This window comes from Gopherus evgoodei, chromosome 4, assembly GCF_007399415.2.
Source record: "Gopherus evgoodei ecotype Sinaloan lineage chromosome 4, rGopEvg1_v1.p, whole genome shotgun sequence".
Lineage (NCBI taxonomy): Eukaryota > Metazoa > Chordata > Testudines > Testudinidae > Gopherus > Gopherus evgoodei.
In genome coordinates this window covers 51,255,215-51,278,071 of record NC_044325.1, presented here as the reverse complement: position 1 = coordinate 51,278,071, position 22,857 = coordinate 51,255,215, and the positions used below count along the sequence as shown (strand labels likewise).

General features: G+C 38.7%; 1 protein-coding gene across 3 annotated transcripts in view; it reads left to right on the top strand.

The window, feature by feature from the left end:
* AKAP6 (A-kinase anchoring protein 6) overlaps positions 1–21,146 on the top strand; it is a 404,712-nt gene extending 383,566 nt beyond the window's left edge. For all 3 annotated transcript variants that reach the window (XM_030559312.1, XM_030559313.1, XM_030559311.1), the window contains 2 exons: positions 10,307–13,733; positions 20,766–21,146. In XM_030559312.1, the coding sequence (XP_030415172.1) occupies positions 10,307–13,693 (3,387 nt within the window). In that variant the 3' untranslated portion in view covers positions 13,694–13,733; positions 20,766–21,146. The remainder of the gene's footprint in view (positions 1–10,306; positions 13,734–20,765) is intronic.
* The last annotated feature ends 1,711 nt before the right edge of the window (positions 21,147–22,857 follow it).

Genomic DNA, 22,857 nt, shown 5'->3' with positions numbered 1-22,857 from the left:
TCCAGCCAGCTAATTTCCCCTCTTTTGTAAGAAGTAACTGTTTTCACACTACTGCTTACCCAGCAAGCCTCCTCATTGTTTCATGCTTAATTATCTTCTTGAGCTTCACCTTCTCCAGTAAGGGAGAAAGACTGGGCCTCCCCACAGCTCTAATGAAAGCTCAGTTTTATAGATGCACTGTGTGAATAAATGCAGTGTCTGATCTAGCAACATAATAAATGAGTTCCTAAACTTTATGGAGTCACAGCTAATCCAGTGGGTTTACTCAACAATGCAGAAAGAAGAGATATTTTTTAAAAATGATTTTTTACTTTAAAAAGGGGGGGAAGAACTTTAATTTATCATGGAACCAGATACCATGAAAACGTTCCAACATTACACAAAAATGCATCACAAATATTTGTTTCAGTGCAACTCCGAAAGTTTCTCCTAAGTCATGTGGAAGCCTTTGAGCTGTACACAGTAAACTTCAAGCTGGCATATTAACAACATTAATATTAATAGCCTTCTGCCCTTCACTTGTTACAGTGCTGTACAACCTCTGATTCCTATCTACACTTGTTACCACTCTCAAACACCCAAATAGCAGTAGTGGAAAGATGTGCCTTTTTGCATTTTTGCCTAGCCAGACTGCTACCTTCTTCTCAAATGCAGGCTTGGCCACAGCTGTCCATTATTTTGTCACTTAGAGGTTGAATTCCTGCAAAGCACTTTATCTTGGGCTGCCCAGGGAGGCTATACAGAAGTCAAGACAGTTACTACACATACCAGCTCACTTCCTAAACAAGAAAAACTGATAGAAGTATATAACACTGGTGCTTTGCATCCTATACTTGCTTCCACTGCAATTCCAGCTCCAGTTCAAAATTCAAACCCCTATTCCTACTAACCTCCAGGCCTCCCTTATCTCTCACTACTGTCAACAGGGGTGTTTCAGTTAATGGAGCCCAGAACAAGATGCCAGAAGCTCTGGGCAGAGAGGGTTCAGTGGAGACCTTCAGCTTTGGGACTTCTTACCACTGGAGATTAGGGCTGAGTCTGAGGCTTGCCACGTTTAGAACACATGCTTTGCCATAATAAAGGAGCCTTCAAAATTCCTGGGAAGTATTTTCCATTGTAATCAGTTTCCAAGAATTATTCTCCTGAATCTTGATTTATCATTAGGATGGTCACATAGTTCTCTTTGACACCATGGGGACTTCTGTATATGGGGAGATTGACTGGTAGAACTATAGTGGTAATATCATACTGCTCTAGCTATAGACTCATAGACTCATAGACTCTAGGACTGGAAGGGACCTCGAGAGGTCATCGAGTCCAGTCCCCTGCCCTCATGGCAGGACCAAATACTGTCTAGACCATCCCCGATAGACATTTATCTAACCTACTCTTAAATATCTCCAGCGATGGAGATTCCACAACTTCCCTAGGCAATCTATTCCAGTGTTTGACTACCCTGACAGTTAGGAACTTTTTCCTAATGTCCAGCCTAAATCTCCCTTGCTGCAGTTTAAGCCCATTGCTTCTTGTTCTATCATTGGAGGCTAAGGTGAACAAGTTTTCTCCCTCCTATGTTGGTATAATTTTCTGTGTGGACACTCTGTTACAGAATAAAAGTGACCTTTTTTTGGTATAGTAATAACAGTATAATTATACCACTGTAGTTTTGCCAGTTTGCCTGTGTAGACAAGCTCTTAGTTCAGACATGGGCAAATTACAGCCTGGGGCCACATCCGGCCCATGCTCGGCACCTGAACTCCCGGCTGGGGAGCCTAGTCTCCAGTCCCTCCCTGGCTGGCCCCCCACCCCTCAGCCACGCCACCACACAGGCCACACTCTGGCCCGCCACTCCCAGGGCAGCATGGGGAGCGCAGCTGGCTCTGGCCGGGTGTCATGGCTGAAAGCTCCTGCTGCTGGTAAGAGGGAGGGGAGCGGAGGGGTCATGGGTGGCAGACAGGGAGGAGGGGTCAGTTGGATGGGGCAGAGGTTCTGTGGGGGCAGTAAGGGGATGGGAACTGGGAGGATTGGGAGTGGGAGTCCCAGGGTGCCTATCACGGGGCAGGGATGTGGATAGGGGTGAGGAGGGCAGTCAGGGAACAGGGAGCAGGGGGGTTGGATAAGGGGGTGGGATCCCGGGGGGAAGTTGGGGTGGTCAGTCCTGGGAGGGGGTGGTCAGGGAACGAGAAGCAGAGGGCAGTTGGATAGGGGGTGGAAGACCCCAGGAGGGCTGTCAGGGGGCGGGGGTGTGGATAGGGGTTGGGGCAGGACAAGGAGCAGGGGGGTTGAATGGGTTGGGAGTTCTGAGGGGGACAGTCAGGAGGCGGGAAGTGGGAGGGGGCAGATAGGGAGTGGAGCCCAGACTGTTTGAGGAGACACAACTTTCCCTACCCAGCCCTCTGTACAGTTGTGCAACCCTGATGTGGCCCTTGGGCCAAAAAGTTTGCCCACCCCTGTCTTAGTTAAACCAGCATAAGTTTATGTGTAGACAAAGCCACAGAATTGCTGACTTCCAGTTCTGTGTCTTAGCCATAAAGACTGTTCTTTCTCCGGTTAGTAAGGTCAGTGTGTGCATTTTGGTCCAAATCTGAGATGCTGCTGCAGGCAAACTCCCACTAACTTGAATGGGAATTTATCTGAGTAAGACCTTAGGATCTGGCCATTACTGCATGTGGAAATGCATAGCAAATTTCTGTTTTGTGGTAAGCTATGAATGCTCTTTCTAGGCTTTTCATTAAGGATTTGTGCTGGACTCTCTCACAAAGAGGAGAAAAATGCAATATGGCACAAAAGCAAAGGTGAGACCAAAATGACATTCAGGAACACAAAAAACCCTGTCATGTAACCTCTTGACAGATGAAAAGAAAACTACAAAGCAGCAAAAACAATTGCCAGTAAAATGTGCCATGTAGCCAGATGTTATCATCAGGAAAAAAAAGCCCACTTACACAACTTGGCATGTAGGTCTGCGATTGTAAACCTATCTGGATGACAATGTGATGGAACTAAAAAAGTGTCACTTTTTTTCATTGCAGCCTATTTTGGATTCATAACAGTCACAATGTTTGAATTATTTTGTTAAAGAGACCCTCTCAATGTGAATCTTGGGAAATTGCCTAATTAAAAAAAAATGTAGATCCTGACAGAGCAGCTTTTTAAAAGTGTATCCTGAATGTTTCTTCTGAAAAACTTCACAAAAGTTTTCCTCCTCCTCTGACAACATTTAAAAGGGTCTCTTCAGTAAGAGAGAAACTGGTTAAGTCTCCTGCACAGGAACCCCTCGGAGGATCCAGTTGTAGGATTGGGGTTAGGGCCCAACTGGCTACACACAGAAAGGGCTTGCAGTCCAGCTTGGGTAAATGCTACTCCAGGAGCAGAACAGGGACCAGACTGTGACCCAGTTTAGTCCCTGCTTCTCCAGTGATCCATGGGAAAAGTAAGCTATCTGCAGTATTTGTTTATACAGGTTATACCTGGCATGGGTAATTTTCTTTTCCATGTTGGCTCAGCTGTGCTGATGGGGAAGGGGCTGAAGCCAAAACTCGACACCTTCCACATTCACTTTCTCCCGGCGCAACATGTGGCACATTGGGGAGCCCATTGAGGTAAGTTAGGGGACTCCCTATGCCACTTTACTCCCGGGCGCAGGCAAACAGCTGATTGACCCCAAAGTGCTCCCAAATGGACAGATTAAACAAACTTTAAAAATAGAGGGGGAAAATTGGAGGGGGCAGGGTGTTCCTTTGATATTTTTGAATTACAATAATCCCAGGCATTACTAATAACTATAGTAAGTACACATTTTTCATATAGGACTGTTTTTTCAAATTGATGCTGTCCTTTTAAAAAACCTTACAATTATTGATTCTGGGTTTTTTTAAAAGTTGCTAAATGAACTAGAGAAAAGTGCCATTTTAACATCCAAAATTAGTATTGCTTCCACCTTTTATTTCTGAGTGTCAAGAAGAACTTGAAGCATTGACATGCCTGTGAGAAACTGAACAATGACAGAATATCAATTATCCTCCACTGACAACCGTGTGCATGGACACCCACAATTGAGTACAGCCCCACTGAAACCAGTGACTCTCCTCAGAGGTGCAGGAATCTGCCCACACAGATCTTAGTGCGAGATCTTGGCCATGCTGCTGGGATGGGCACTGTTATAAGAACCTGTATAAACAAATACTGCAGATAGAATAAAGGGGGTATGAGTGGAGGGAAGGATAATGGGGGGGAATGGAAAATCTCTGTTTTTTCCCTTATAGAAGTCCTCTTTTGGTGCCTCAGAAATTGGACTTCACCCTCTTGCACACACAATGCCTGCTGAAGTAGACAGAATTTTTGCGTGTGAAGAGTGTAGAACTGAGGCTAATTATTTCAAAGTAGAGCAAGGGAAAATATGAACCTAAGTCCTGGATTTTTATTTTCTTAAAAAATAAACACAGAGTTACAGATAAGCTCCTGTTTTAACCTTAATTATAGTAAATAGATGTGTTAATGATTGGTTTCTCTAATGAGGTCCGGTACAGCATAACCGGTACAGCATATTGTAATGAGCAGGTCCTTTCAGCAATAATGCTTATTAATTATGAAGTGTAGTTGTTGAGAGATGAGGACAGTTCTCTGGTTGGCTATCATACAAGGAACCCCATGTGGAAAATGAACAGAAGTGAAGCAGAAGTGAAGTGGCTACTGTAAACATGACTACTTCCCTCAGCAGAAGTACTTGGCATGCTGACATTTTTCAAAAAACAAAATCATGTTTGTCTTTCTTGAATGTGAATACATTCTTGGAGGTGGGGGATGGTTTCTTTCTTTCATTTTGCCCCCGCCCCATAAATGCTGTTACATTTGGATAATTTGTACATAGCAATTGAGGGATTTTGTGGGAGCGGGAGGGGAAAAGAATTTATATTTATTATTGTAAAAGCTCTTTTTAATGTTAATTCCTTTAAAAAATATAATGGTATGTGGGGGGTTACACTAGAGGGCTATTTCACCAACACAAAGTATCTGTATTGAAACAGTACATTCAAATGAGAATGAAACACAGGGAATCATTGTTTAATAAAAACTTACTAGAGAAAAAGACAAATCCATCTCTGTATAAGTAAAGAAAACAGTATAGGAGAAATGCATTATCCTTTTAAACTTTTTTCTTAAACAATCATAGGGGATGAGGAAACAAATATTTCAATGGTTTTACAGTATGCTTCTCCCTGATAACATTTTTAGGGTAGATCAGTGGTTTAAGAAGTAAGGCCTGGATCTTACAAATATTTAAGCATATATTTAACCTAGTTCACATGAGTAGTTCTAGCGAACATGCTAGAACTACTCATCTGAGGAAGGTTCTGCATGTGCTTAAAGCTTTTGCTTGATCAGGACCCAAGCTGCAAATACCTAGGCTCCCTAAAACCACATATGCAAATCCTAGCAGGGTGAATTCAACTTTTCACCTTCAACTTCCAAGTCAGATACAATTTACTGTCTGGTAGATTTCTGAATGGAACCTTAGAAGGCTATTTGCAGTTTGCTCAATGGCAATATTATAGAAACAGTGGTATATATAATATGGATAGATATATGTCTTGGCTTATTAGGTCAAAAAAATTTCGTCTGCATGTATACCATTTGGCTGTTGCACTCCACACCAGATGGGGTTGCATTTAATAGTGTTGGTATATAATTTGTGGTGTACTTTGTGATCTTTTGAGAATACATATACTCTCTTAAATTATTCCTTGTATTAGGCCAAATCCTGAGATCTTTACTCAGTTGAAAGGGATTTTCAAAAGTGCTCACTCTTAGCCTTATTTTACAATTGATTTCAATGGGAGCAGTCAGGGCAACACTAAGTGCTTACCAAAATCCCACCCAATTTCTACTCTGTCCTTGGTCAGGCAAACTCCTACTGCTGGCAAGTCCCTTACCCCAGGATTCAACCCATTATTTGATATGGGCCCTGAAATTAGATTTAAAATGCTGGGCCAGATCCACAGCTGGTGTAAATAAAACTAGCTCTTCTGAAGTCAATGGAACTCCACCAATACACATCAGCTGTAGCTCTGTCTCACTGGGTTTTTAAGGATACTCATTGTAAAAAGAGTGAGATATATAAAACAAATTGAAGTGGTAAAGTACTGAACTATCAGGCAGCTTATATACTTACAGGCAACCAGCTAATATCCAAAGTAGTATATGTAGGTATCATAGATTCCTCTCCCTGATAGTTTGGTATTGGGGTGAATGCCACAGAAGTTAATGGGATTTTTGTCACTGACTTCAATAAGGTCATGATTTCACCCTATACAACTCACCATTGTGAAGAAGCCTGATGCTCTCTAGAACTCTCAAGGTTGCCCTTCAATGGCATTCCCTGTTTGCTTGTGCTAGATTCAGAAAATATTTTCACTGTTCTCTGGTGTCTGGTTTTCAGGATCAGGACATCTGTCTATAATGGACTGTTCATTTCTTGGGTAATGTGACTCAAGGAGTGATACCCTGGGCCAGAATAAGTCAAATGCCCCTGGAATCAACAGGTGCAATTTCCATGGAGGACCATAGTCCGCATTGATTGTGCTGAATGTAAATTACATGGTATAAATTTGAAGTCAATGGGGTTTTGCCCTCACTGAGGATCTGGCATTTCATGCACAAATGGCCTATCTCAGTCATGCAGAAATCTTTTATTTTCTGGAGCAGTTAACTAAATACCCACCCTTTTGCTCTAAGACGTCAAGTAATTTCTAGCTATTTAATTCTCAGAATGGGAGAAAAATGGGAGAAAAATAAAATTAAAAAAGAAATTAGAGGGGAAAGTTTTATCATAGGTCATTGTCAGGTGTGTGGGACCAAAATAAATTGTTCAAAACAAAACAAAACAAAACTCCTGAAAAACTGTCTGGAGTTATTCCGAACATTATCTCATTGAAAGCCAGCTTCGCATCTATGCCATAGGAAGAAGAAGAAAGACCCAAACATTATAGTGAGATGAAAGGAAAGCAGTGAAAGGAAAATGCTGCCATTGCTTTTACTCCCTATCTTGACTCTCCTTCCAAGGAACATTAATTCAGACATTTAGAATGTAGCACAGACATTAAAGGCCAACTACACTGGGGAGGAGAAAGGCTGTGACTCCCACCCTCTGGGCGATTATAAGCAAAGGTTCCATCTTGTCTGCAATTTCAGATGTTCTACTGAAAAATCCACAAGATCTAATGTAATAAAATAATCATAAATCTGATGCCCTGGCATCCTTCCTATGCATTTAGGAGCCTGTTCAGGAAGACATTTCACCTTACACAAACAAAGTCTTCTGAGATTTTTGGTTCCCCCCTGCTGCCATCATCAGTGCAACCACAGTGGGACGTGGTGGGCCACACAGTTCAGCACTCCAATAAGCCATACACCCTCCCAGTTGCTGCTCTTCCAGGCTGATGTCACGGTGTCCAAACTCCTTCCTTTATTTGAGTAGCCTGTGGATTTTGTAAAAGAGAGGGGAAAATGTACTCTGTAGCCAACAATGTGAAATGATTTATAATAACGTTTCAGTGACTTGAGCTAGGTGTTCCTTCTTTTGGAAAAACTTACTCTCAGAAAACTGTATACATTTAAATGATAAAAAGTAGGCTTTGACATAACAGAGCACTCAGTTAAGATGAATGGGCTGAGGTCACACTTTTGTGTGTGTTTTATTGTGTCAGTCTGTCTGACTTACAGAACAAACAAGGCAGCAAAGTGCTAATTTACAGTGGGAAGGTTATCTTCATAACCAGGAAGAGCTAAATGTATTTCTGAGAAATAAAATCTGATTCTGCAGCACACAAAATCTGTGGAATCTGCTGCTGATTTCCTGCCTTCACGGATTTCTTTTTTGCAGTTGGCAGCAGTTTAAAGCAGTAAAAAATCAAGTGAGTTTTGAGACTGTTTTTAGTAATGCATCCCAAATTCTAAGTGCAGAGTTGTCTGGAGTAATAAGAAAATCCAGAGAGAAAAATGAGAAAAATTAATAGACTTTCTTTAGATAACATGTTTTAGACTAGTTTTTATTTAATCGTAATCTTCCTGTGGCACTGAATGCTCAGGGTGTTGATAATTGGATATATGGATTTTTACCTGCAGGTTAATTGTTGGAATCTGGCCCAGGTTACTAAAATATAGTAGTAGTGACCAACATACAGGGTACCAACCATCAGAGTTGGTATCCTATATTCCCCACTTCTCCATTGGCAAATCTGAGTATAGCATTCAGCTCTCCAGGTGGATATACATGGGTGCCCTCATCTACATTCATCTAGCAAACAGATGTTTCAGCTGGGATTTCTGATTTAGTGAGCCATATTTAAGGGATCACACACCTAAGTATCCTAGAAAAAAAAGAGTACCATAAAAATTCTTTTTATAATAGACTCGGTGTTTGATAACTACACCCCTTAGTTCTCCTTTTTGCTACAGCCCAATTCTGTTTCAGTATCTTTTTAAATCACCTGTGGTGTAAATTGTTGTTTGAGCACATGCTGAGCTCTGTACATGCATTTAAGAAAGCATTCTTGCCTCAAGGAACTTGAAATCTAGTTTAGACCCAGACAATACAGTACACCTGACAATACAGTACACGGGAGAGATCATTTCTGTGTAAGAATTTTTTCTGGATGGATTTGAAGAGCGACTGTGCCATATGTCAGAACAGGAAGACCATAAACAACTAAGAGCCATTAAACAACTAAGGATTGCAGACCATAATAACACCTTATGCCAAGGAGGCCAAAGGAGTAGCTGACATAGGGCTGGCTAGCTATGCTAGCTTTGTGGCCACTTTGCACCTCAGGAGCAGTGCAAAGGGGCTGGAACAGAGTCAAGGATCTGGGCCATTGTCTAAATGTAAAGATACTCCGCTGTAAGGCTGGTTTAAAACAAACAAACAAACATGTCAGGAAGATGCCTTCAGATGAATGCTATTGAAGAAAGCATTCAGCCTTACTATTCATTTCTTCAGTTGTGCTCTATCCTTGAGATATACAGATCCAGACAACATCCTGACAAACCTTGAGCTATGGCATCTTGAAAAGCAGTGTTATATTTAAGGACTTGAGTAACTGATTTCTCTTTTGCATATCCCCATCACCGATTGATAGTAGGTCTATCACAGCTGAGCCAAAAGTCTTCTCTAAATTGTAATTCACCCTTGCAAGATTACATGGGCATGGAGAGGAAAATGAAGGGGAAGATGCCATAAGGTGAAATTCACTTGTGTCCAGAAAGCCAGCCCAAGATCTGTGTACCACTTAGGTTTTTTTATGAAAGCTTCAATGTGGGACTGAACAGGTTTGCTCTGGCCTTGTGCTGATTTTCTGAATGTGTTGCAATCATGTTTCCTTTCACATAGGTCTGTTTCTGTTTATTTTTAGAAGAAAATATTCTTGAGATTAGCTTTAAGTGTTGTATAAACATAATTGAAAATATTATTGGAAAGTGACAAAAGTCTTTAAAAAAAAAAAGTCTAGCTCTGTTATTTATTAGCACTTTCCCAGAGTATAGTGTCAGCACAGACAATATTTGAAATGAATATTGTATTTGATTAGACTGATTGATTGTTCTCACCGCTGAGGATTTAGCATTCATTAGTCATACTAACCAGTCATTAGTACTGCCTTTATCAACAAGCAAAGAATAAACAGAAATTCTAATAAAAATTCATCACAGTGAATGTACTCCATACCTAAGCAAGTTATATGACTGTCAGCATATTAGATTAGCTGTTATAACATTGGCAGCATAAAAGTTTGTTATAAAAAGTTTAAAATCCTTTAATGGTTGTTTACTTTGAATCTAGACTCTTTTAAATTTAAGTAGGCTGAACAGATAATCTCTCAAATCCAACATAATAAAGTGCTAATAGTTATTTTCTACCTACTGATATATTTGTATGGGATCCCTTTTAGCTATTAGTCTTGAGGTTTCTCATGCAAGTTGTACTAACCTGATTTATCAAAAACCATCTTTACTGGAGAGAAATCAAAATCCTGTATCACAGGTTTTCAATCAAACAGCAAATGTATTCTGCTATATACAGAAAAAGTACAAAAATAGAGACTATATTTACATTTCATTGATTTCACTCTCATGCCTATTTTAACTTTATATAATACATAACACATTGGTATTTATATAATAGTGATAAGTGCTCCAAAGAAATAAGCACTTATACTGAACACATGTAAATTAAAGGCAGTGAATTTATCCTTATTTCTCTAGAAAGTTTTTTAATATATAATTATTTTTTATCTTTGTAATTTTTTTACAGGAGCCCCTGAATGCTATTGATCCTGGTTTGATGGACCTAAATGGTCCAAATGAAGATGCATTAGAATGGGATGAAACGGATATAAGTCATAAGCTGATTAGTATTAATGAAGAATTAAATGAACTCGATCAAGAACAAAAGCAGGATCATCCAAAACAGAAATCTGCTTTGGAAGAGTGTAGTAGTAATGACTTGAATCAAGAAGAACATATCAGTGATCATGAAACTCCTCTGTATTATTCCAGCATTACATCACCTCCTAGCCCTCACATTTACCAAGTTTATAGCCTCCTCAATGTAGAGTTATCAGGAAAAAAACATTTACCTTTCCTGAAAAAGACTTCAAACTTCCCCAGTGTAACACAGTCTAATATTTTAAATAAAAGTCTTAAGGACTCCCCATTTTCCTCTACTAAATCTCTGCCAGACCAAATAGGCAGGACCACTTTGGCAAAACCATTCAATTATATGTACCACAGTGGAAATATAAGCAGACATTCTGAGAGTGAAAGCGGAATAGTCAGTGAAGGTGATACAGAAACTTCAAACGATTCTGAAATCTTTTTGATAAATGATATTGAAGGAACCCAGAGTAATCCTGAAATTGGGCCTCTGGAAGCCCACATGAGTGACATAGTTGATGTGATAAAACAAAAAATCAAACAAGAAGAAGAGGACCATATTACACTTCCAGATAATTGTCATTCAACTTCTTCTGCATGCTGTGCAAGTGGAAAAGAGGGAGATCTAAATGGTGCTACCCAACATACCTCTGATTGTTTGAAAGAAGAATTACAAGGAAAACATGATGTGTTTACATTTTATGATTATTCTTACCTCCAAGGCACCAAACTCAAATTGCCAGTGATGATGAAACAATCACAAACTGACAGAGCATGTACAGAGAGCACTGTACTTCATGGTTTTAATTTTGATAAAATACCCTGTAAAGCTGAACATCAATCTGCAGAGTTACAGCCAGATGAGTTTATGCATGAACTTACTACTTTGGCAAGCGTCTCCAGAGAATCAGATCCCACTTCCTGCAAATCTGTGGATGGTTCTAGGAAATTAACTGATATACAGAATGCAAAACAGGTTTCACGTTTATCTCGTAGCTCTTCATTAGAATCGCTTTCTGTGGCAGGTGATTTGTTTGGCTCAAGTATTTTTAAAGCTGGTGATGGTCTTCAGCGAAGCACATCTTTGGAAAGCTGGTTAACTTCATACAAAAGCAATGAAGATCTTTTTAGTCATCATGGCTCAGGAGACATAAGTGCAAGCAGTGATTCTGTTGGAGAACTCAGCAAAAGGACATTAGACCTCCTGAATCGTTTAGAGAATATCCAGAGCCCCTTAGATCAAAAGATCAAGCACAGCATTTCCGATATCACACTCCAAAGTAGCTCACAAAAAATGTCATTAGCCGGACAGTTAGCATTAGATATTGCATCCTCAATCAACGAAGATTCAGCTGCTTCTCTCACTGAACTCAGTAGCAGTGAGGACCTTTCTCTTTGCTCTGAAGACATTGTATTGCACAGAAATAAAGTGCTAGATTCAAATGCATCATTTAGGAAACATCTTAATCGGTCAGTAGCTGATGAGAGCGATGTCAATGTCAGCATGATTGTTAATGTCTCCTGCACTTCTGCTTGCACTGATGATGAAGATGACAGTGATTTGCTTTCAAGTTCTACCCTGACTTTGACAGAGGAGGAGCTGGGCATCAAAGATGAAGATGACGACTCCAGTATTGCAACTGATGAAGATATTTATGAAGAGTGCAATTTAATTTCTGGACTTGATTACATAAAGAATGAGCTGCAGACTTGGATTAGACCAAAATTTTCTTTGACAAGGGAAAAGAGAAGATGCAACTTCAGTGATGAAATTCAGTACAGTAAAGATGTAAGTAGCAATGAGACATCAAAAGCAATAGATACATTGAGCACTGAAACACTTTTGAATGGTTCAGTATATAAGCTACCAGAAAATAATGGCAACAGTAAAAGTGTATCAGATGGTCATGAACTGGGGACAAAAAGTCAGACTATAAAGGATCGTTCTCAGGCTGCTAAAGATCAGTTTGTGGATGACATGGAGAATGGAAATGTTGAAAATACTCCAGACAGTCAAAAGGAAGAGCTTATTAGAACTTCATCCACTCCCAAAAATCTTGGCTTACTTGATGGTAAGGGAGCTGAAAACAAATGTTGCATCTGCGAAGAGTTTACAGATAGTTCAGATGATTCACATATGGATGGTAAGGAGACTGTTCAACCATCAAATATATCCACAAGTCTTCTACAAGAATGTCAAAATCGTCTTCAATCTGATGATCATTGCATTGCTTATACTCCCATTAGAAAGCCTTGTATGGAGCCTGCATTAGAAATGAGAGATATAGATACACAAGATACTTCTTCACTAAAATATTTACCTAATGATCAACAAAGCAGAACAAGCACTATTGAAAAACCTACCGATTGCTGTGCAGCTTTTAAACCAAATGAAGCAGAAAAGAACACCTCAGCGAGTGGTAGTAATTCATGTTGCAACTGTGACTCTGTTGCTTTCAATAAAAGAAATGTGGACGATTGCTCAGTGCACAACTTTGTGATGGAGATAATTGACATGGCATCAACTGCCTTGAAGAGTAAATCACAGCCTGAATGTGAGACAGCCACTCCAACTTCATTAACTCAGATCAAGGAAAAAGTAATGGAACATTCTCACCGGCCCATACAACTAAGAAAGGGGGATTTTTATTCTTATCTTTCTCTCTCCTCTCATGATAGTGACTGTGGGGAGGTAACCAAATACATAGAGGAAAAGAGCAGTACTCCAGTGCCGCTGGACTTTGCAGATGAGAGAGAAAACATTGAATGTTTTTTTGAAGCTTGTCCTGAGGAAGAGCGGGTTGAGCTGCAGCTACATTTCTCTTCCACTACTTCTGAAGGATCTCTGGCAGCAGGCAAAGTCCTAGAATTATTGTCTGAACCTAAAACTTCTGCTAAATGTAGCAGCTTTTCTTTCTTAAGTAATGACATTGATGTAAATGTGCCCAATCCTGCCAGCCAAAAGGTATCAAACAATTTTAAAAATATTATTGATGATTCACTGACTTTGGATAGCCATAATGAAGGCTTGGACATGAATTCTCTGCAGTTTAGCACTGAAAAAAGAAGTACAGGAAAGTCACTTGGAAGTGAGAAGTCTAAAGGAAGTATTGCTGCTTCTGCAAAGGCTTCAGCTATAGGTTTTCAATTAAAGCCAGAGCACTGGAAAGATAAGGATGTATTGCACCAGGACACTAAAACACTTACTTGTGAAGAAAAACTCCTGACTCTTCACACTGAGAGGCACATTAATATGCACAGATAGAATGTAACCCTCCCGTGCACATACATTAGCTCATAAACAGGTATGTACTGTACAGTATGGCTTTGCATTTGACTTATTTTTATATGTTTGTATAATGAAGAGGTGTGAATTGCCATCCAGGACTTTTGTTTTATGATAGCACCACACTTCATATATATTTGATTGATCACAATCCAACCCCAGTTTACACACCTCTGGTGCATTCAAGACACTGGTTTTGCCCCTGCTTGATGCACGGACTGAAGCTCCACTCCTGTGGAACACACAAAATCCATTGGAGTCAAACTTCTGTTCTGCTGGTCCTCGGAATTCCATAGAGTTCATATTCCCAGGTAGCTCCCATCCTCCCTCTTATGCTGCTGAGCTGTCCAGCCTCGTAGAAGCTGTCTCTACCTATGGACACCCCCTTCTCCTCTCTTCTCCAGAGTCAGCTGGTCTTCTGCTATAATCAGCAACCCTCTGTTACCCAAAACATTTGGACAATCAGAAGTTTGGCAGTCCCATGAAGCCTTCATAATATCAGTGCTCTACTGTGTGTGCAAATAATCTTGTGAAAACAAACCTCTGGGATAGTGGCTAACCAGATTAAATGGAGAGGTATTAACTTATCTGCTAATGTCTATATCCTATGATTCTGGATTTAAACCTGCTAAGCAATTATGAAGAAAAAGGAATGACAGGCTAAATAATTAGTGTTACCAAAATAAGAAAGCTTTACCATGAGGGCTATTGCAAATGCAAGACTAAGGTTGTACAGTAAGGACAAAAAGGTAGAGGAAGATGAAAAGTAAAGGCTACAATAGCAATATTAATTGCTCCTTTCTAGTATATTTTATGATGTATATTTTGGAACAGAAGTAGTAGGGATGAACCTAAGATAAGAAGTTTGGCTCCAATCTTTGCCAAAGTTTGAAGGAGTTCAGCTCAGGTTTTCTGGCTCACATAAATCTCTAATGAAAAGAAATGTTAAACTGCATATTTAGCCAGAAAAACAGAAATAGAAAACAGCATGTGGCCAAACTGCTTTGCACCTCACCACTAATTCAAAGTGGCGCTAGAGCCAGCATAAATGACTATGCAAGAATCACATTAGTGCAGAAGGATCTTCCAATAGTTTACAGCCAGCATAGCTGCACCTATGCCACACACAACCCAGCTGCTTGTGCAGGGGGTGTGGCTGGGAGAAAGGGAGTGTGATCAGGGCTTTCTTACTCTTCATGGATCATTCCCTGGCTGCCATATTGACCTCTTGAGGTCTTTGGTACACAATGACCTAGAATTCATAGATTCATAGATTCATAGACTCTAGGACTGGAAGGGACCTCGAGAGGTCATCGAGTCCAGTCCCCTGCCCTCATGGCAGCACCAAATATTGTCTAGACCATCCCTAATAGACATTTATCTAACCTACTCTTAAATATCTCCAGAGATGAAGATTCCACAACTTCCCTAGGCAATCTATTCCAGTGTTTAACTACCCTGACAGTTAGAAACTTTTTCCTAATGTCCAACCTAAATCTCCCTTGCTGCAGTTTAAGCCCATTGCTTCTTGTTCTATCATTGGAGGCTAAGGTGAACAAGTTTTCTCCCTCCTCCTGATGACACCCTTTTAGATACCTGAAAACTGCTATCATGTCCCCTCTCAGTCTTCTCTTTTCCAAACTAAACAAACCCAATTCCTTCAGCCTTCCTTCATAGGTAATGTTCTCAAGACCTTTAGTCATTCTTGTTGCTCTTCTCTGGACCCTCTCCAATTTCTCCACATCTTTCTTGAAATGCAGTGCCCAGAACTGGACACAATACTCCAGCTGAGGCCTGACCAGTTGGGGGACTGCCAACTCCACCTTTGCATCCCCACTTCCGAGCTGTGCAGTGTGCTCCTCGGATGTATCAAAGGAGTTGGGCCTATATATGCAAAATGAGATTGTTGGTTTTGGAAGTGTAACTTTTGCATTTCCTGAGCTAATATGACATTACTATAGTTTTTGTCTATACTTGTATGATTCTCTGTATGTGCACATATACTTGTGCATCTGCTAAGGCTTTCTTATTACAGCAACAATAATCTGACACATCCCAAATGATATTCTCATAAGCAAACTAAGGAAATATGGTCTCACTGAAATTACTTTAAGGATGGAGCTTAACTGGTTGAAAGATCACACTCAGAGTAGTTATCAATGGTTTGCTGTCAAACTGGGGGGACATATCTAGTGAAGTCTTGCAGGGGTCAGTCTCAGGTCCTGTATTATTCAATATTTTTCTTAATGACTTGGATAATGGACTGGAGAGTGTGCTTGTAAAATTTGTGGATGACACCAAGCATGGGAGGGGTTGCTAGCACTTTGGAGGAGAGGATTAGAATTTAAAATGACCTTTACAAATTGGAATATCGGTCTGAATTAAAAAGATGAAATTAAATAAAAACAAGTGTGAAGTACTACTTTAATACGAAAAAAAATCAAAGACACAAATACAAAATGAGATATAAGTGGCTAGGTAGTGGTACTGCTGAAAAGGATCTGGGGCTATAGAGGATCACAAATTGAATAGGAATCAACAATGGGAATGCAGTTGCAAAGAAGACTATTATTATTCTGGGGTGTATTAACAGGAGCCTTAGTATGCAAGATATGGGAGATAATTGTCATGCTTTACTTATCACTGGTGAGGCTTCAGTTGGAGTATTATGTCCTGTTCTGGATGCCACACTTTAAGACAGAATCGTTGGAGAGAGTCCAGAGGACAGCAACAAAAATGATAAAAGGTTTAGAAAACCTGACCTATGAAGAAAGATGTCTTTAAAAATGGACATGTTTAATCTTGAGAAAAGAAGACGGGGGGGGACCTGAGAGTCTTCAAATATGTTAAAGGCTGATATCAAGAGGACTGTGATCAGTTGTGCTGCATGTCTTCTGCAGGTAGAACAAGAAGTAGTGAGCTTAAATTGGAGCAAGGGACATTTAAGTTAGGTATTAGAAAAAGCTTTGTGACTATATGGATAGTTACGCTCTGGAATAGGCTTCCAAGGGAGGTTGTGGAATCCCCACATTGTAGGTTTTTAAGAACAGGTTAGATAAACACCTATCAGGGATGGTCTAGATATAGATGGTCCTGCCTTAGTGTAGGGGACTAGACTAGATGACCTCTCGAAGTCCCTTTCAGCCCTACATTTCTGTAATTCTGTGATCTTTATCCTGACACTTTCCTTTGCACGTATGTGTGTATAATATTGCATTATATTGGAACTGTGACATCAGAGAAAAGATGCTTGAACAGCTTGTGGATGTTCACGACCTGACAATTGCCAATTAAGCTAATACTTAAATGAAACCTTAATACACATCTACTGGCTTAGGGCTTGGCTACACTCACACTTTACAGCGCTGCAACTGGGGTGTGAAAAAACACCCCCCTGAGCGCTGCAAGATACAGCTCTGTAAAGCATCAGTGTAATCAGGGCAGCAGTGCTGGGAGCGCGGCTCCCAGCGCTGCACGCTACATCCGTAAAGGATGTGGTTTACATGCAGCGCTGGGAGAGCTCTCTCCCAGCGCTGCCGCTCTGACTACACTCACACTTCAAAGCGCTGCCGCAGCAGCGCTCCCGCAGCGCTGCCACGGCAGCGCTTTGAAATTCCAAATGTAGCCATACCCTTAGTAACACCATCCACATCAAAATCACTAGAGAAGCAGCTGAAATTCAACTGGGAAATTACAAAAGAGATGGATGAGAGTATATGATCAAGTGCCTATACTCAGAGGACTATGTATACATGGAAGTATCTATATGAAAAGTGAGATGAGGACAAAAGGCTTGAGTTTGTAAGTTTATACAGTAGACAAAGTAAATTTGAATTAATATTGTGTTAGATTTCTTTATTTCATCACTTATTTATTATTATATTAACCTGAGAAAGAGAATTACCATAGTGTGTGTGCGACTGGCCTGTTCTTGCCCTCATTCCTTCACTAATAATGATAGAAATGTAACTTTGCACTTCCGTAGTGTTTTTCATCTGAGACTCTCAAAGCACTGCACAAACTTGCCATCCACTGTTACAGATATTACAGTTACTTACATAGTAGCAAGCTGTGTTTTCATTAATACAGTGTACTAGGTTATGGCAACATACAGTTAATCAGGCCTGAGGACTAGAATTGAGTATAAAGAATAGAGATATTTACACACCCTCATGAAATTCAGTGAAAGGCAATGCTGAGACTGTACATGATAGTTTGATGGAGTCATAGCATCATTTTTATTTTCCCTTAAGGCTACAGGCTTTTTTAAATAATAAAAAGCCCTTTTTATTACATGCCACTCTTTATTTAAGAAGCTATTTATTGTTTGTTAAATGTTATATAGTATTGTTTCTATTAAAGCTACACATAGATTTTATTATTCCTAGCTGCAAGGCTGGGAATGTACCTCAAGCAAGTAAAAAAATGAAAATCCATGCTGCGACATATGAGATCTGTGTTTCAATAAAGTCTGAATTCCCTTCCCCCCATTAAGAGCATGGTGCTGTAACTTCATCTCTCATGCTATGGGGAATGAATTACAGAAGCAATCTATCCTAATTTGTTAACTTATTCAAATAACAGTTATTATACTTAACTATGCTAAAGATTATCTTTTTGGTGGCAGATTGTTTATTTTTTGATGAGCCTAATTACTGATTTTCTAAAGGTAATTTACATTTATTACTAATACATCTTTTAAAATGTGACAGATAAATGTTGTTCCCATAAGTATATTATGAAAAAAGTTACTATTTAAAAACACATTATTTAATTTGAAAGATAAATGGCAAACACCATTATTTTTTTTCCTGTAGCACCTGTGCTCTAAGCTCATTAAAATGTGTAATTCCAAGTGTAGCTGCAATACTAAGAGAAAAATAATCTATAGTATAGGTATACTCTAAAAATATACTCAGATTGTGAAGCTGACAAAAGGCATACTTACTAATGTAGATTGGCTAATTTTATCTTCTTTCAAGCTATGTTTGCATTGGCTGTATAAGAGGATAAAAGCTATAGTGGAGGAAATATATTTTCTACCAAATGTATCTAAATTGCAATCTCGTTCCTTATCAGTTTGCTGTAAAACTGACCATTAAGGGAAAGTAACAGCAATTCTATAAGCAGCTTCAAAAATACCTCTATCAGAACTGATTATTCTACTATATGAGCCAATATACAGCAGAGGTGCTCAGAAAGGGATACCCATTTTGTTTCTCAAGGAGATGACAGCTTGAAAGAACAGCCTTCCTGCATATGAGATCATGCAATCTTTTGCTGTCACTATGACCCATGACTCACCAATGGAATCAGGATTCATAGTCACATATTCAGTGTGTGCAGGGATCAGCCCACTACAGGACCTTATGTGATGTTCCCAGAGTCTTTTCTGGAAAATACATTAGATTTCTGTGTGCGATCTGTTATGGTCACACATAAGTCATAAAAGATATTTCCATCCTTTTGTATAGAACATACAATTTAAATTTCACATACGTTGGAAAAAAATTATGGCTCGGTCTTAAGAAAAATAAACTGGTTTTATCCCATACACTGTAACTGACTGTAGCCAGGAGGAACCTAGAGGAAAAGGATGGTCCTGTGGCTAAAGCACAAGATTGCTAGTCAGACAATCTGGCTGCTATTCCAAGCTCTGCCATGGACTTTTTGTATGACCTTGAGCAGATCACTCAAGCCCTTTCTGTCTCAGTTTCTTTAACAATGAAATATCAGGGATAATAATTGATGGGGGGAGTTCTGAGGCTTAAATCATTCACCCAAAACTGTTTTGAGATCAACGGATAAAATGTGATATCTAAATGCAAAGTATTAGTCGTTACATAATTCTATGAAAAAAACAGTATTCAAGGCCAGTGGAATACAGACACTAATGTGTAATAATTTAAATATAAAAAAATTAGGCTGCAGGAACGACCTAAACCTTTTCTTACCATTTCTCTTTGCAGATTTAGTGGGGCACTAGAAACAACAGTGTTTCTTTACCTTTTTTTACAACATAGTCATGATATTTTATTTCAGTATAGCAGAAAATTCCACCAGAGGACTTATTTAAAAACTTAATATTACCTACATGGTAGAAATAGCTAGTTTATATTATCATCTGTGGATGTTTTGATTTTGGAAAACAGGTACTGTCCAACACTGAGACTTTTCTCACTATAGAGCTGATTAAAACCCACACCAACATTTAAAAAGAGCAAATTTGATATCTTCATTATTATGCATGTTGTTTTTGCATTGATTTCATGTAATTTACTTTTTCTATAAAATATAGAGAGGTCAGTTACAGCAAATAAGATCAAAGGAGAAGGTAACTGGATAGATCCAGATATTTCTGCTTTATTTGGAAGGCATATAATGCATGTCTGGAGTGCCTCCTTGGAAATGCCTAAGAGATGTACTTTGCACTAATCTTTTAGCTGTATTCCAACAGTTATTTCTTCATAATCCTCATCATAAGCCTCTGCTCTTTGATGAATAGTTTAACCCTAAACTCCAAGCTGGTTAAATTCCATAGTATGAAAATTTAACTCATTACTGGTGCCAGAAATGTCCAAATAGTTCTGTGATACCCCTCCTCACCTTTTATATTAAAATCTCATTGTATATACGTACATAAATTATGCGTGTCCATTAAATATTGTGTATCCCTTTCTGTTTGGCTATGGCAGATTCATATTTTGTTATTGATCGGAGCACCTTTGAGTGTGCTGAAGGTAAGTTCACAGGTAAGTATAAGGACAGGATCCAGGGAAAAGGTCACACTTGATGATTTCCCTCGTTTGTTTTGAAACTACGTCCTTAAAAAAATCAATGAGTTTTCTACATCGATACAGACATTTTTTACTCTAACTTGAATCCAGGCATTTAAAAATCGTTGTTCATATACTGTATGCCTGTGCATTTAAAGGCTTTGGCATGTAATCGTATAATGGCTATCTTCAGTTGTTCTGGAAGAGCTTGTGTTTTGCAAATAAAACTGTATTTTATATAACATACTTTCACTTTTTTTTTCGTTTCCTTTTAGAAACTTGGCTGCTGTTCAGGTGCAGGTTCATCCTGTTAACCATGGGATGACCTCCAATGCCATTGCATCATTCACTGCCTCTCGTTATACTGTCTCCCAAGATAAATTTTCTTTCCAAATGTGATTTGTCATGTTGGTTTTCTGATCAGACTACATATGCTGGTCCTAATTCAGTAATCATTTTGTAGTATAGCAAAGCCATTTGCTTTCATGTGGATTCCCCTCCCAAGCTACCTCTAACTACCCACCCTACCTAAACTGAATGCTTCTGTAATACTTATCACCCGTTACATTCTTCAAAGTTTTGCAATTCCACAAATTCATCATGATCAGTCTGATTCATCTTTACAGAGCTGTACCGGTCAGTACTCTCTTATTTCATGTATCAAATTTTATATATATGTCACTACATATATATATGTATAATGCATATGTTTGTTGAAACTATTTTATGTTTAAAATTACAATTTTATTTGATTGCAGCAAAAGGAAAAGTCATTAGTCCTCCTAATTCAATACATCTAAAAGTTAAGCAATTAAAATCAATGTCATTTATTTCATTTTAAAATTTAATCTATGCAACACTTCAAGAAACAACTACATAGTGTTGTATATTGGGAACTGTTGACATTCTACTGAATTAAGTACAACATTTTGGGTTTTTATGCTTCTTGAGGTGGTAAAGGGAAAAAAGTTTTTTAAAAAAGTGTGCCTTGCTGTATTTCTTATACCATTTATTAAAAAGCTGCTTTCAGAGTAAAATTATGTTGGTTTCAAAGGAGGAAATAGCAAGGTTAAGATGTGTGAATAATTTCTGTATATATGTATAACCAAGTACAAACACCGATGTATAATGACAGTATAAAATGCTTTCATGTTTGTGATGTTCAGTGATGTTAAAAATATAAGCCTTAAAACCATTAGATTGCATGATAATTAGAATTGGCATAATAAACATTGTTTATTGGGGGAAAAAAAGCAAAATTGGTTATCTGTTTTACCTACATCCGAAGAAAAAAAATACTGCATCAAAATACAGAAAAGTTATTGTTTGCAATATTTCACAGAGTCTAGAGTTTCCATATCAGTCAAGAGGTTTGGGCTGCATGGCTCCAAAGTGAAGGTCATGCAAACTAAGGAGTTTCAAAATCTTTCTGGTCACACATGGAAAAGCAAACATTCAGACAGATGAATCTAGTAAACTGCAACACCAGTTCCCAAAGGACAAGTATACATATATCTGAAACCTTTATTTCTTTATTATTAATAGTTTAATGTTGGATGTTAGGACACTTTCTGTCTCTTAGAATATCATTCATTTACATAGTCCCATTGAATGAGGTTTGTTTATATTTATATAAGCACTTTTACAGTTAGGCTGTTTGAATAATCTAAATTATATCTAAATTAAATAACTTAGATTATGTTCATTTTAAATGTTTTTATCTTGTTCTAAAAACATATTTGGTGGCTAAAACAATGCTGAAAGCTCTATCTAGTATCTCTGCAAAAATGACTCTTCCCTAAAAATCTCTATTGTAAATGGAGGCTACATTTAATAGGCTAGAAACTGGGCCTGCTGTTTTCTATTTTATCTGTTTAAAATATATATTTTTTCTATTATGTGCGTGGGGGATTATTTTAAACAAACAAAATCTTTCAGTATTGGTTTTCTTAATAAAATCAGTCAATCTAATAAAATGCCAGTAGCCTAGCCAGAATTTAGAAGACAACCTAAAATACCTCATTGGCATGTCCATATAATAGTGGAGGAACTGGTAAGAAAACTTTACTGTTTCAAGCTACCAGGAGCATATTTTTCACTTATAATGATGAGAAAAACATGTAGGTCCTGACTCTTATCTCCACTGAGTCCCTTTTACAAGGCCAAAGCACTGTAAAAGAGCCTTAGTGTAGATGAGAATGAAGTCCTTAAAAAATTGAGAAAAATTCCTTGCAATTGCCTTTTTGAATCTATGACGTGTTCTCCACTTGCATATTCTCACGGTTCCAGTCCAGAACTGTGTTTAAGTTAAACCCAAGCACACTGAAGGTCTGAAACACTCTTTACAGAATATTGGAAAATGCCAAA